Source organism: Blennius ocellaris, assembly GCF_963422515.1.
Source record: "Blennius ocellaris genome assembly, chromosome: 16".
In the NCBI taxonomy this organism is placed as follows: domain Eukaryota; kingdom Metazoa; phylum Chordata; class Actinopteri; order Blenniiformes; family Blenniidae; genus Blennius; species Blennius ocellaris.
The window spans coordinates 7,549,306-7,565,238 of NC_137665.1; the positions used below are offsets into that span (position 1 = coordinate 7,549,306).

General features: G+C 40.5%; 1 protein-coding gene across 1 annotated transcript in view; it reads left to right on the plus strand.

The window, feature by feature from the left end:
• LOC308141788 (myocardin-related transcription factor A-like) overlaps positions 1–8,169 on the plus strand; it is a 28,259-nt gene extending 20,090 nt beyond the window's left edge. Inside the window, exons 13-18 of the mRNA XM_080512008.1 lie at positions 656–1,720; positions 1,879–2,064; positions 4,569–4,715; positions 4,844–4,927; positions 5,099–5,150; positions 5,231–8,169. Coding sequence (XP_080368134.1) covers positions 656–1,720; positions 1,879–2,064; positions 4,569–4,715; positions 4,844–4,927; positions 5,099–5,150; positions 5,231–5,787 — 2,091 coding nt within the window. The 3' untranslated portion in view covers positions 5,788–8,169. The remainder of the gene's footprint in view (positions 1–655; positions 1,721–1,878; positions 2,065–4,568; positions 4,716–4,843; positions 4,928–5,098; positions 5,151–5,230) is intronic.
• Positions 8,170–15,933: the final 7,764 nt, after the last annotated feature.

Sequence of the window (15,933 nt, forward strand, 5' to 3'; positions counted from 1 at the left end):
CTGTATTATATGATAACATATATAATAATCTATTTAATATGGTTAATAATGCAAACAATTATATTATAAATACCTGTTATTTGGCCAGTGTATGTTTGTATATAATGAATATCCACATAACCAAAGGTGTACTGGAATATATTTTGAATACATTTGATGTTAATGATATTATCACCTAAATAATTGAGTGGATATTACTCATGAATTAATCTTAACACTGAAGAATTTGTAGACATTTAGGTGGTAATGAATATAGGTTGGCTTATTTCATGTGTACTGAGTAGATTGGCTTTGTTGTTAAACAAAAGAAAATGAAGGCCTGTACTAAAACTGAAAATGGATTATCATATGAATAAAAAGCCTAATTTATACCAAAAGAACAAAACTGTAGAAAACATGCCAAAGCTGTGTGTTTTGCCTACTATAGCTGTGGGAAAGGGAGCTATCAATAAATATGGAGCTCTTTATCTTCTGTAAGTGACTCCAGGCTTTAGCTATGAAAGAACCTCAATCATTTGAATTAATGTCAATGTTGTTTATTTTGCTTTGAAAATATTTTTATTCTCAAAGAAAAGAGTGCAAAAAAAAGTCTTGATCTATAATTATTTGTATTTTACCAACCATTTTAAACGTCACCACTTTCTTCTCTCTCTAGATGAGTTCCCCTCTCACTCAGCTCAGCGTCGAGCCATCGTCCACTGCTCAACACCAAGCTAACATTAAAGAAGAGCCCACTTGCTCTGCCCCAGCACTTTGTCAGTTCTCTTTAAAGTCCTCCTCTCAGAAGAAACACTGTTCGGCTTCTTCAGATGCTCACACTGTTGCCTCCTCAGCTCTGGCTGTAACTATCGACAAAGACCGGATGCTGCAAGAGAAAGATAAACAGATAGAGGAGCTGACCAGGATGCTGATGCAGAAGCAGAGGCTCGTGGAGCTGCTGAAGAGGCAGCTGGAGCACGGGAACCGGGAAGGACGGGTTTCAGAGCCGCTCATTCTTGTACGAGTCAAAGAGGAACCACCTGATGAGCCCAGTGTTGCTCTTTCCTCTGGCTGTCCTCCATTACAAGTATCATCCACTTCACATGGGATGGATGTCACCAGAGTAGCAGTGAAGGAAGAAGTCCTTGAGGAAGCTTCATCTGATACAACTATACCATCAGGCTCTGACACATTATTGCACCCTTTGCGCCAAACAGAGCTGCAGGAACCAGTGCAGCTCAAGCCAGAGCAGAAGAATGCTCATGTTTGTCTAAAGCAGTCTGCTCTACAGTTGGCTCAGCAGCAGGCCATTCAGAAGCTTCTGCTACAGCGGCAGCAACAGCAGCAAAGCATTCAGAAACAGCAACAGATCGTCCAAAAACCAAACCAGCTGCTAGTGAACCAGCAGAATCTGCAGAAACTTTGTCAACAGAAGAAAAAGAAACAGCAAAAGCTGCAGGTCAGACAGCAACAGGAGCAGGACAAGGTGTCACACGAACAGCTCCAGCACTCAAAACAGCTGCAGCAGATGCAGCTGAAGCAACAGATCTTACTGAAGCAACAAAAGTCACTGTTACAGCAGCATCTGAAGCAGCAACAGCAGAGCAAAAAGCGCCAGCAGATCCAAATACAGACCAAGATACACATGAAGCAACAGCGGATACAGACGCAGCAAAACCAAGGCCAGCAGCAGCAGCAGCAGCAGCAGCAGCAGCAGCAGCAGCAGCAGCAGCCAGCACAGGTCAGGATGTGTTTTGTTATACATACTGCATACTGTCACATCTCCCTATTATTGGTTTTACAATGAGTGATAACAAGGACACTCATTCATTTGATGAATCATCAGGTACATTTCTCAATAGTCCACATCTTTTAAAATTAATCTGTGGTTTTGTGCAGGTGTCTCAAGCATATTTCAACCAGCAGCCCGCCTTCCCGCTGGATCTCCTCAAGAGTGACTCGACCCCGACTTTAGTAAAAGACAGCAATGGTAACCACTTCCTCATTGCCCTGACCAGTCAACTCAATGGAAACCAAAGCAGCGAGGCTTCCGAGGGAAAAGTAGCAAATCACATTACACTGCAGGTAAAAAGACTCGCCTTCACTTCAGTCTCTATGTTTTCATTCCATGACTGGCAGCATGCCAGAATGTGGTCGTAAATTATAATCATGGGGTAATATGATCGTGAAATGTGTAATTTCATTACCTTTACAGTGCGTTTTCATAGCGTCACCAGACTAAAGGTGCTTTATACTATTAATCACATTCACTCCATACTCCCATGGCAGAGGCTGCCATCCAAAGTGCTTGACCACCATTGTGAAAACTGTGCAGGTTCAGCGTCTTCCTCAAGGACACACAAAGACATTACAAGAACTTGGATCTAACCACAGCTCTTGAGATTGTAAAACAACTCACACGGCCAAGTGAACTCAGCTGCTGTTTTACAGTTTTTGTGACCACTGACTGGCAAAAACAAGAAAAAAAAACTGCACAGTCTTGGTTACCATCATTCACAGTCTGATTTTTTTATGCTCCTCTCGCAACAGTCTTCTCCAGCCAATATCCAAGGTCACAACCCTGTTCAGCTGATGAGAGTCGATAATAAAACCACTGAGAGTGTGCACATGGGATTTCTGAAACCCAAAATTTCAAAGGTCTGACTAAAACGTGGATATTTCTGATTAAAAAAATGTTTCTTCCCATTGCAAAATCGCTGAAACGAGACAATTTATACAAAAGTGCACACGGAGACATTTCTTGAAAGCTGCACATAAAGGCTCAAGGTTAAGCCGCACGCAATGGCGGAATATACTTGTAACATTTCATGGATCTTGGCCATACTTTATTTTCTCCCTGAGCACAGAGCTCCAGAAGCTCTTTTATTGTCTCTTGTGCGGCACCGTAAGAGTCTGTTAATACTCCACAAAGAGATGGAAGCACGGAGAGTGCGAACGAACTGCTCCAGCGATCCCAGCTGCAGTGAAAATTAATGATGTATGCTGTTTGAGGCAATGACAGCCGTCCTTGATAAGTGCCTGACACTAGCCTGACGCTGATTACTATTGCTTTGCTAATTACACCAATGACACCGTCCATTACAATGATTTATGATGTTAACAAAGGGGGAACAAAAACTTCATCTCATCTGGGCTAATTGAGATGTACAGTATTGCCTGTCGAGTGCAGGTGTGCTGGAGCACTTGGTCTGTGGGGTAAATCTGCTTGCCTCGAACAAATGTCAGGATTCCGTGGAACGCTGTGTGCTGATAACATGGATTGCTGCTATCAGCAATCTTTCCATGTTTCTTTAACTCACTTATGACACCTGATATGCAGGGGTGGCATCGGGCTGATGTTTTGATGAAGTTTAAAATGGCTTTGCAGTGATTTTTATTTGCAACATACAGTGTTATGAAACAGCATTTGCTCACTTCTTGATTTTAAAATTTTGTTAAATTATATTTTGCATATTGGTCACACTTAAATGTTCCATATCAAACTAATTTTACAATTAGACAAAACCCAAGTAAATTTTGTGGCGGAACGATCTGTTTATGTTATGCCACAGCATCTGTGCTTTGTCTAGACAACACAAAGCCTTAATTTTATTTAGTTTTTTTTAAAGTCATTTAGAGGAGGACTTGCTGGTGTTTTGGATCATTGCCCTGCTGCAGAACTAAAGTGTGTTTGAGCTGGAGGTCATGAAGTAATGGGTGGATGTTCTCCTTCAGGATTTTCCAGTAGACAGCAGAATTCATGTTTCCATCACTCACAGCAAGTCGTCCAAGTCCTGAAGCAGCAAAGCAGCCCCAGATCACCTCACTTCAACGTCTATGATTGACTGTTGCTGTGATGATCTTTTTATGAAATGCTGTGTTAGTTTTACAGCACCATGACACATACTTTCCAAAAAGTTCAACTTTTGTTGAGTTAGTTAATAGAATATTCGGATACTCTCGGGGGTCACCAAGAGGTTCTTTTGGTAAACGTGAGACAATTATTTGTGTCCTTCTTGATCAGGAGTGATTTCCGCCATGAAACTCCCATGGATGCCATTTTCCCCCCATTATTTTGTGTTATTGTTGATTCATGAACACTGACATTACCCGTAGCAAGGGAGGCCTGCATTTCTTTAGGTGTTGTTCTTGGTTCTTTTAGATCATTAGGCCATTCCTGGGAAGATTCATCACTATTCCAAGTTTTCTCCGTAAGTGGATGATGGCTCACTGTGGTTTACTGGGGTTTCAAAGCCTTAGAAATAGCTTGATGACTCTTTCCAGACTAATAGATGTCAACGTTTCTTATCTGTTCTTGACTTTGTTATATGTTGTATTTTGAGATCTTTCAGCTTGATTCACTTTTTTCACAGGTTCTATTTTAGTGATTTCTTGATTCAACAGGTCGGGCAGTAATCTGGCCTAGGGGGTATATTGCAAAATCTAATAAAAAAAAAAATGTGGTTAATCATAGTTAATTTGTCCTGATTCCTCCAACTTGCACCTGTCTGTGTTTGCTGTACTTTTGAATATTGATCCACAGTGATGCGTACTTGTCTACCATTTGTCCTTTATGTATTCACTTGTAGACCCACAATGGAGGACTTCAGGTTTCTGTAGACCAACCACAGCAGGGAGCAGCTCAGTGTTTGCCAGCACTGCTCACCCAGCCGCCTTTCTTCAAAGACCAGGACGCTGCTTCCTTGGGGAAAAACTCATCACCTTCCTCTCAAACTGTAAGCAATCTGACAGCGACATGAAGACTCTCTCAAGGTGGCCTCAGGAAGTCCCTGGAGACTTTTGTTTCTTCTTTAACTTTGATTGAGTGAACTGTTCTCACTTGCTTAATCCCTCTTTTATTCAGGATGTGTGTCACAGTTTTGACGCCCTGTTCAGTCCTTTGTCTCCGGCTTCTATTAAGACAGCGACCTCCTCATCTGATGACAAAGTATGACGCCCTGCATGTCTAATTAGGTCGCTTGGCAAACAAGCTTTTTCATTAATGCTCCAAGTTGGAAAACTAGTTGCATGCTCTTTTTAGGGCTGCTTAATGCCAGGAAATGTGAAATTCTTATATAAGTTTGAACTAAACATCCTGTTGCGTTTGTGTGTTTTTCAGCAGGATACAGAGCATGAGGAAGATTTTATTGATACTATTATGCAGACAGGAGGTAAAGTTCAGCAAAGTTGTTACTTTTGCATTTCCATCTTCTCCGCTACTTCAATTTCATTTTTCCCCCCCCACTTTCAGAAATGTCCGCCACCCTCAACATGACACAAGACTCATCTCTGCACTGCCTGTACCCAAACTCCGCTGCTCCATCTCCCATTCCTTCACCACTCCACCAGTTCTCTCCCCCATTCCCACCCAACCGCGACGCCCCTCAGGCTGACCGCTCCGTGCAGCACGAGCCTCTGTCTCCGGATTTCCTCAAAGAAGACAAACAACACCTCAGTCGCAGAGGAAGTGGTCGCTTGGAGGATTTCCTTGAAAGCACTACTGGAAAGCCTCTCCTGGGGGTGGAACCTGGGGGCTTGTTGACTGTGTTTGACGATCTCAACAGCCAAATGTTGTGCACCCCAAGCATTCTGGACCATCTCCCATCTCCCATGGACACCTTCGATATGGTGGCTGAGGATGAACAAGGGTTGGACAATATGGATTGGTTGGACTTCACCATGGAGAAAGAAAAGGAGGAGGAAATGCCCACATTGGCCCCGCTGGCTCCACAAACACCCCCCAGTGTCTTTTCCACGGACTTCCTGGATAGTTATGACCTATACATACACTGGGACTCCTGTCTATAACCTATAGTAGGAAAACATGTACCATCAATTATGCATGCACAAACTCAGATACATTATGCAAACACACACTGCAGTGGACTGCTGAGGCTTCAGTATTTGATTGTAGCACTCCGGTCCTGTTCACGTCACACAACTTGAGTGATGTGTTCGCAAGTTTTTCTTCAAGCATGAGTGAACTAAAGACACATCGAGGAAACTCCTGATCACTCGGACCCCACCCGGTGATGGTGTGAGCGACATATGACTACAATGCTCCAGAAGTGCAGGCACAAGTGTTTCCGAAGTCACACTCTCGGATTGCCTACCCGACGGGCATACCATGTCCAAGCAGCAGAAGTAAAAATAGGATAATAATCTTCTGCACATTTTCTGCCAAGCACAGCTGAACTGTCCAAACCGAGCACAAACTGAACTGCGAGATGGCTGTAAAGTAAAATGCAGCTTGTGTGACCAAGGATGCTTCATTTTGTAGAAGGCCTGCTGCTGTTGTCGTTTACATGTTTAGCCACATGATGTATGCGTTTACTTGCATGTGAAATGGTGAAGTGAGATTTGAAAAAGGGTCATTTGAGATGCATTGATATGCTATTTGTGCTCAAACGCCCCCCCACGTCTGTATCGATTCACACACCAGCATATTGAATCTGCAAGCACTTTGACCTTTATTTATTTTACTTACACACTGCTTTATTGATTTTTTGGGGCACTTATTAGGCCGGCCTGCTATCTGTTCTTTAGTAACGCTTGTGTTAACACTTAAGATGGACTTTTAAGTGGGACTCTGTCTTACTTTTCTTCGTAGTTGGCTCATCTGACCTTTCTCTAATTAGAAAGTAAAGTTGTTTTCAGCTGCCTTTTGTGGTGAAGGTAATCAATATTGTACATCTGCACGGAAAGGGTAGATGTAATTGAACAAAATATGCAAAGATGATAAATGCTTCAAGGGATTGAGTTCAAATGCTGGTAAAAGTAAATGCTAGGTAAAAGTTCCATTGGATTTTTATTTTTGCAGCCTTAATCTCCCAGGATAATGACATTACGTAAAACATTGTCATCACATCAAGTGATGTATAAAAACCAATTGCGCAACTCCCCCTGAGGCATTGATTAATTAAAGCTTTTACCCCAAATAGAAGAAACATCTAAAACTATTAGAAAACATTGAGCAGTGGTAAATTGCATTCTTAAATATTCATTGCGGGGTGCCAGTTATATTCTCAGACCACACAGCATTACATGTATTTTAATGTGAGAATTAAAATTGACTAAAGTGTGATCAATTAAGATTAAAACTAGCTGAGAGGACGAGAACTACGAATGGGAGTTTAGAAAATGTACCTCATGATTTCATTCACAAATTTTGAATGCAGTGGGTGACACTACGATGTGGTATGTTGATAATGCAAACAACAAAGTAAACTTTAGCAGTCCATTATTTTGGACACAGTTTTAAAGAGATGATTAATTTGGCATTTTGCTGTTGTGACATTCTGACTACGTTACAGGTTTGAGTCTTATCATTCTTAATTTGAAAATTTTATTTTGTACATTTTACCAAAATCTCCACATTTTACATTTGTTTTCTGTGTGAAAATCCTCTCATGAAATCTTCTGAATGTGAACTTATTCAAGTTGTTCTATAATGATCAGCACAACACGACTTATATTAAATGCTCAGGATTCTTCATGCTTTTATATGATATTTTTTTGAAGTTATTATTTGTCTACTTGTTTCTCTTGAAACATGTCCTACTGCAGTTTCACTGGCTTAGAATCTCAATTTGAGATTTATTGAAATGAGGTTGATCGTTGTGAATATTTTGCCGTTAACTGTTTTTTTTTATCATGTACTGCATCAGTACTTTTGCTAGATGTAAAAAAAAGTTTTTTTCGTCTTTGAGATTTTACTGAAGCTGTATGGAAATCTTCAGACAAGGACATTATATTATGACGTGTATTTGTTTTTTTTCCCTCCAGGGTGTCAGGGTGGAGAAAATAGCTCCATTGTAATATGATAGTTTGCATTGCTTTAATTGATAGTCACATGCTGTTATCTATTGGCAGGTTTCCCCTTAATGTGACAACATCTTAATGGTGGAATTACATCTACAATCCTCTTGTTTGTTTGCATGTTCACCCTGTGACACAATGATGGTGGATTTATTGTTTACCCAGTGCAACATCCTTGATTTGGTGACTTTCCTTGTACATGCATGGTGCTGACAGGAAAAACCCCCCCAAAAAACAACTGTTACTGCCATCTCAGATTAGTAGTCATTGTATCATAAATTCAGGCTGTTGTGATCATGTTTTTGGGTCGCACACTTCTCATATTTGCTCTGGATTGTGTACAGCTTAAGTGCCTGACACGATAGACGGATATAGACCACTTTTACTTTGTCAAAGTAATAAAATCTCTTCACTCAAACTGTGTTTGCCTTAATTGTCATGTGTGTAATGCACCTGATATAAACGATTATTACAATTTTGAGCAAAGTTATGACTTTTTGTGGGGAAATAGATGTTCCGCATTGTGTACGTATTCAAAAGTCTTAAAAATAAAGAAGATAACATGTTTTATCACTATTACAACTACTACAGTGAAATGAATCTACAGTGAAATGCGTCAAGATGTGAACAACTTGACGCCCAACCAATCAATATGTGCAAACAACATGAACTGGGAAACTAATAAATCGCATGTAGTCTCCTTCTACTGGAGTAACCTCATGAAATCAAATCATAAAAAAAGACTGTAGAATTGTACAAACTTCAGAGACACAACATCATACAGTGAAAGAAAACTATTTAGAGGAAGTCCATAATTAACGCATTAACCACATGAATAATACCACAACTCTGCATGATATTACATAACTACATATCTAATACTGATATCTGAGATTCTGGCCACTATTTTCTTAAAGGAGGCATAATGTAGAATTCAAGGCCTGCCTCGGTTGTACAGTTGGTGGCGGTGTTGAGCTGCAGAGCTTTGCTTTTTTCCCCAGTTAGCGGCTCAGATTGGATCCAGTTAAATGGCATGTATACCTGCTTATCATATACACCACACCACAGTGTGTTAGAAAGGGTGTCAGCCATTGCTGGGTCAACATACACCACAATACCTCACTCTGTAGTGTGGCAAAAGAAATTTCTACAAAATGAAATGAGTTGTAAAGGTTGGAAAAACAGGCAATCGTGGTAGATCCACAAGCGGGAGAAAGAAAAGATGATTGATGATTAGAAATGTGACTTTGTCTGGTCCTGCTGACAATTTCAGTTTCTATTAATTTGAATTCAAAGAAAAATATGATGTATTACACATTCAACCAAACTAAACGTTTTTGGTAAACTATCATAAACTATCAAGGGCGAGCAATGGGTAATGATGAGCCAACTCAGTTCTCAAAGAAAACAATACAAATAAAAGATGAGAAAAAGGCATAAGAACATTCAAATAGAGCGAATTATCATACATGGACGGCTGCTTGGTCCATCACAGGGCAAACACAAGAGACACATTGAGTGACACAACAACACTTGGGAGCAGTTTAGGGTCAGTAAATAGAGTTAAATACATGTTTTTGGACCAGTGGAAGACACTTCAGTATACAGAAATAAATGGACATGGAGAACAAATCCAATTCTGTGCACAGAGAAACTCTCCCAAAAGTAATGATGGACTTGAATCAGAGGCACTTTTTTATTTTTTTTAACACTACGCTTTTGTGGACCGTTGTATGAGATTCATCCGCAGCAGTTGTGAAATGCACTCAAACTAGCCGAAAGTTGCTGTTCATTTACTTTGATGGACTTCAATATAATCAAGCACCTTGTTCTTTTTTTTTTTTTTTTTTTACATCAGTTCACTGACTCATGAAAGTGTCTTTTAAGATTTGTGTTTTTAAAAGCCACAACAAACCAAACTGTACTGTTATCCCGTTTTCTTCAACATGTGTAGCTTTACTTCTGGCATGTGAGCTGCTGTGGGTACAAGATTACGGCTACACAGGAGAACACAAACACCCTGTACACATACACAAACATGCAAATTCATTAGTGCACGTACACACGTATGCATGCACACACGCACGCACACACGCACGCACCACCTAATCCAGCGCTCTAATGTTGAATTGAGCTTCAGGGGAGTTTTGCCATCAGACAGCCTGAAGTAATTCTGCAGATGCTTTGATGCATTTCAGCTCTACATGAGGAAGATTTGCCTTCTGTGGAAGCATGCTAGGGCTTACAAATGCACCCTAAGGAACAATGTGGACTAATATACAAAGAATAGGTTAACAGGATTTATATTTTATTATTTCAACACACAAACAAAAGAAGACCAATTCAATCTTCACTGGGCATGCAGCCCCATTAGGTAACTTATTGACTGTATTCTCACTGAAGATAAGACGAAAGGGAAATAGCGAGTTGTGGTAGTTACGGAGATCAGGGCTATTTTTGGATGCTTTTTTTTTTTCAATAGCATAAACAGTGTTTGACCCCCTTTGCTTTAGCAAAGCATCTTGATGGATTTATCTTAAAAATATGAAGAAAAAGAAATCATGCTTACACATCTACATAAAACACATTAAACCATTACTATTCAGACGTAAGTATAATGTATTTACAATCTTTTTTTTGTTTGGGGGTGCGGCAGATTTCATTGTATGATGATGCATAATGTATAATGCATGTGACAGTATATCTTCACCTCAGTTGAAAGTCACACACATTTTAGTGGGTACATAAGACCGTGGTCCTCATGAAAGGTGTTATTGGTCAAGCTGAAAGTGGAGAGATGTAAAGGTGCTGAGGAGGAACTAAGAGGAGGATCAGCAGAGTGGAAAGCTGTTCATGCAGTCTTAGTAAAATCTTCAAGGTTAAAGCAGTTTCCCTTCAGATGACAGGTAATATGCTAAATCTGGAGCGCTGTAATGGAAATGTGGTGTGAAGAAATGTTCATACTGACATATAAAGACACTCACACACTGAAGGGGTAGACCTCAGCTCCGAGCGCATGTACAAACTGACATGCTCACACTGGCTGTCGCGTGTCAATGACTAAAACTGGCATGGGCATGCTCAGTAATACACGCACGCACGCGCGCGCGCGCGCACGCACGCACGCACGCACACACACGCACCCACGCACCCACGCACCCACGCACCCACGCACACACACACGCACACACGCACACACGCACACACACACACACACACGTATTGTTTTCATGCCTTTTGTTGATATTGCACTGAACTACATTGATTTTCTGTCGACTCATTCTAACTTGAGCCATAACAGTTACATAACAGCCTCACACTCAACCTTAATATCACGATAGACCAACATTAAAACATTTATTCATGGAAATAACAATTTCTCTCATGCGGCTCTCTTACTGCTTTTCAATTAATCCCAGACTCAAGGGCAACACAAGGTCATTAAACAACTGATTTAGTAACTGTAATTTTATGAATCAGTATTAACACGGGGCTGGTTTGCAGAACCTGAATCAAGAGTCTTGTTTCAGGTTTAAAAACCTGCAAGAAAGTAAAAAACCAAGTGAGCGTAAAGCCTAATCAACAGGATAACTAAGCTGAAAATTTAAACATGCAGATGCAATAACCCGATAAAGTAAATCAACAAGAAATGAAAACTCATTTACGTATAGTAGAGTTGCTCATAATTGTCTCATCCATATCAATGAGGTTAGTCACGGTTCTTAAAGTTGGGTTTGGTTTTCATAATTGTTTTATTGGCTAAAAGACCACATATAGTTCCAGCTTCATTGGCCACAGCACGGCTCAAATGATAGAGAAAAAAGCCCAGTTGCACACTGATGCTGGTATGACAATTGTACACATCATTTTGTGTGCAAAACCTTGAAATTTCAGTTCATTCTATTAGTATATTTATTAGGAATCTACCCTTGACATTCATTATGCAACTTGTTACAGGGAAGACATCGACATATCAAATCATTGATCTCGGTCACTCTTTAAGAAATATTACCCAAATCGGTTTTATTACATCTTTCAGCATTTTAATGTGTTTATGTCATGTAACACTACTCATTTCTTCAATAGTCACAGCTCTTTCAAATGCCAGCTGAGGCATGTTTTTGAAAATGCTCTAAAACCTAGTTGAATATTGTCAGTCCAGCTGAAGGAGCCTTGTGTACTGAACGTATATAGAATGCACAAATAGAAGGCATTAAGGTGCAATAAACACAGCAACAAGAGGGAATGAGAGCTGGCAAATCCAGTTGGAAGTTGAGTGAGGTAAATCCAGTGGAAGAATATTAAAAAAAAAAAGGAGTTGGTGGGAAAGAACAGGTGGATGTATGTCTGAATAATGAGAGTGATTATGAAACATTATTGATCTAACTTGATGAGACTATGGAACTATAAAACAGAAGATCTTGGTGACGTGGTCATATTCTGACCCTTTCAATGAGTGATATTCATGAATTTTAGTGATGATTACTGCCCCCACTCCCCAGAAAAGGGTGTGATGAAACAAGTGAGCGGGGGATTTGACACATTTTGCAAAGGTTTTGTGCAAATAACTCGTTTGCAGTAGTAAAAATTCGCTCGGTAGGATTATCTGGTGTTAACGCACCAATTCTGCATCTGCTGAGGAAACAGCTTATTTTCATGTCAGTGTTATTTTCTTCCAGTGAGGCCCACATTAATGGCAGTGACATCACCTTAATAGTCACTGACGCACAGATGTAAGGTCTTTAAAAAAAAAGGGGGGGGGGGGTCTGTCTTTGCTTTTTTTTTTCAGCAAAAGTGAAACAACAGTTAGATAATGTAATGTTGCTGAAGGCCATTCTGATGTTGCCACAATTTAACACACCAAGAGAAAACAAATCAAGTTTATAAATGATATGTGTAGATCGAGAAGAAGAGCGAATGAGTGAAAGGAAAACAGACCAGTGTGTGTGTGCGCACATGCAGATTTGAGCTCTGCACGGACCGCTGTCAACTGTTTGACAGTGAGAAAATATGCAGGCATGAGTAAGGAGACAGAGAAAGAAGACAGAGGGGTGAAGAGCAGGAGCGCGGGGAACAGAAATAGCTTCGGCCCATTATCATCACCTCTACCTGTCTGGCTGTCGTACTTCTAATTACTGCTGCCACATTGCTGCAAATAGCACAGGCTGAGCGAAAGAGTGCGTCTGTGTGTGAGTGAGTGTGTGTGTGTGAGGGAGCCTATCTTGTGTGGACAAATTTGTGTTGCAGATATTTATTTGTTAGATGTGTATTTCCCCTGTTTCTGGAGGACAGCTTGTGTTTGTCTCGTCAATGTGTTACAGTGTCTGTAGTTTCTTTTTTTTTTTTGTTCTTGTCACTGTTTGCGTGTGTGTGTGTGTGTGTGTGTGTGTGTGTGTGTGTGTGTGTGTGTGTGTGTGTGTGTGTGTGTGTGTGTGTGTGTGTGTGTGTGTGTGTGTGTGTGTGTGTGTGTGTGTGTGTGTGTGTGTGTGTGTGTGTAGAGATTATACCTCTCCTGTTAACCACCTGGAGAGAGGCAGCCTGCTGAGAGAAGCTTAAGGAGAATCTAATCCTTACCTTAATGTGACAGCAGCATTTCTGTGAAACTACCATCATTACTAAACTGTTGAGCCTTGGTGTGTGTGCTGTTAAGCAGAGCGTGAAAAACGTACAAACACACAACCTCACACATGCACACGGCATCAGACATTTTGCAGGAAGATACAGTAAGTGTGACTTCATGTGTCGTCTTAAGCGGGCTGTGAGCAGCCGATGTAGGTCAGGCATACTGCAAACCGAGTCTCTGACTGTTCTCTGAATTATGCTTGAAACCAAATGCTACCAGAGAGATTATACAATGACAGTGTTCAGGCAACACACACACAAATGTGCACATCGTCACACAAACACACGAAAGGGCCTTTTGAATGTAGGTCAGCCAAGTGGTGGAGACAGTGCTGACCTTTACCATAAATATAACAAAAAACTACAGGTATGAGAGAGAAACAAATGGGGTTTAAAGATAAACAAACACTGCTCTCTGTCTTTTACATTCACCTTCAACTGATTTTGAATTCTCTCTGAAAGATTTTATGTCTCCATGCCCTTGCCATCAATCTCACGGCCGACGTGTAAACTGTGGAGGCAGCATCATATGGCTCCTGACAGTCTCCATACCTTCTCCCTCAACAACAAAAAAAAAAAACCTGCTGAATCTTCGCCAGAGATTAGAGAGAGAGAGAGAGAGAGAAAGAGAGAGAGAGAGAGAGAGAGAGAGAGAGAGAGAGAAATGTAGATTTGCATTCAGGGTCTCCGTCTGTTAACAGTGATGCGTATTGTTTCTTGTCGGGGTCTCTTACAGCTTCATCTCATCAGTCTGCATGTCCATCTGTCCTTTCGTTGTGAAGAGAATCCAAAATCATTTGGTCTTGCGATTTCAAATTACAAACTGCAATCTCTCACTGACACAAGTCTGCAAACACCTTGCAGTGACACTTTATAATGAGACTAAATGTTTCCTATTTCCTTGACTCAGTACTGATGGTAGAGCTTAGTTTACGTCCACCTGTGATTGACTGTGAACACACTCTGGTGTGTAAAACATCTCATAATTGATTCTGTATCAGGACAAAACCATTAAGTCTACAGTTGTCATTGAGGAGACGACAGATTAATCATCAGCATTGACAGAACATTATTCAACAGGCATCATAGTTTTGATGAAAAAAATGTAGGTGATAAGCTGGTATTTCACCTGGCTAAACTTAATATAAAACATTATGAAATCCATTTAAAGGTTTGAATTCTAAAATCTTTGGATTCCACCATTATTTATGTAGCTTCGTGACTCTTCAATGTGATAGGTTCATTATGAATGACCCATCTTCAATAGAGGTGGAAAGAAATTTAAAGGAGCACAAAGTACATATAAAAACAGAATTGGCCATTTGGTCAACTGACTAACGAAGCGGATAATGGCAGGTGGAGCTCTAGAACTCATCTCTAACAGAGCTTTAGACATCCTCTGTGGAAAAAGAAAACTCCCTCAGGCCTCTATGGAAATCTGAACGGTTTTATCACCACCTCAGTGTAGCATTGGGGCAAGAGGAGCGGGATGCTATGAAGAATCTTTAGAATTGATGAAAGAACTGAGCTGGATAGGCCGTCATCTAATGGCATCACACTGCAGCAAAAAACATCCAGATGAGAAAACACTGCTTCGGTTAAGCCTCAGACAAACTGCTGACTTTAAAAAAACACTTCCCATCCACTATGACAGAGCTTGACACAATGTGACAAATGAATGGGATGAATTTAAACAAATCCAGAAATAACTGAAACAGTCTGAAGGCTGTTTTTTACCTGTGGTACGCGTGTCATCAACATTATATCTGTGATCAAACAAAAGTGACTGAACGTATGTAAATATGAACAAAGACAGGGGACAACAACAGCGCAGGGCATATGAAAAAAAGAACAACATACTGATACGAGACAAGATGCACAAACAACAAAACACTATGATGCTGCAAGTGGAGAGGCGTAGTTATTTATTTAATATTAATAGCAAGAAGCGACAGACTGGACACAGCACAATGTGAACTGGAATAGAAGAACAAGCAATGCTCTTCGTGTTTGTACATTATGAAACAAAGATAGATTATTCTGCAGTACTGAGACTAATTGCACTTCACACCAGATAAATGCAGTTCACACAAGGTCGTGCATGATGAACTCCTCCCGTTCTTATCGCTTCTTGAACTAGTCTACTCTTTCCAGCTTATCTGCAATGTGACGACAGTTCACCGTTTCAAGATGTACGACTCTCATGCAGGTGTTGCCTGACCTGCCTTTAGTTAAGTGGAACGTGTGCCCCCCAAAACTACAGAGAGCAGAAGGAGGACAGAGGGAGAAAATAGCGGGAAGAAGTACTTACTAAAAAAAAAAATCAACAAAAAAACCCCAAAACAAAACTGTGTTGTAGATACTTAAGCTTAATATCGGCTATACCAAGCTGATATCAATAATCCCTTTCCAGAATGTAAATACACCTTTAATTACAATAGGCTAGGAGACTGCAGTTGACCTAATCAACTATAGTGAAGCAGCTATAAATATAGACGCACCTGCCTCACAGAG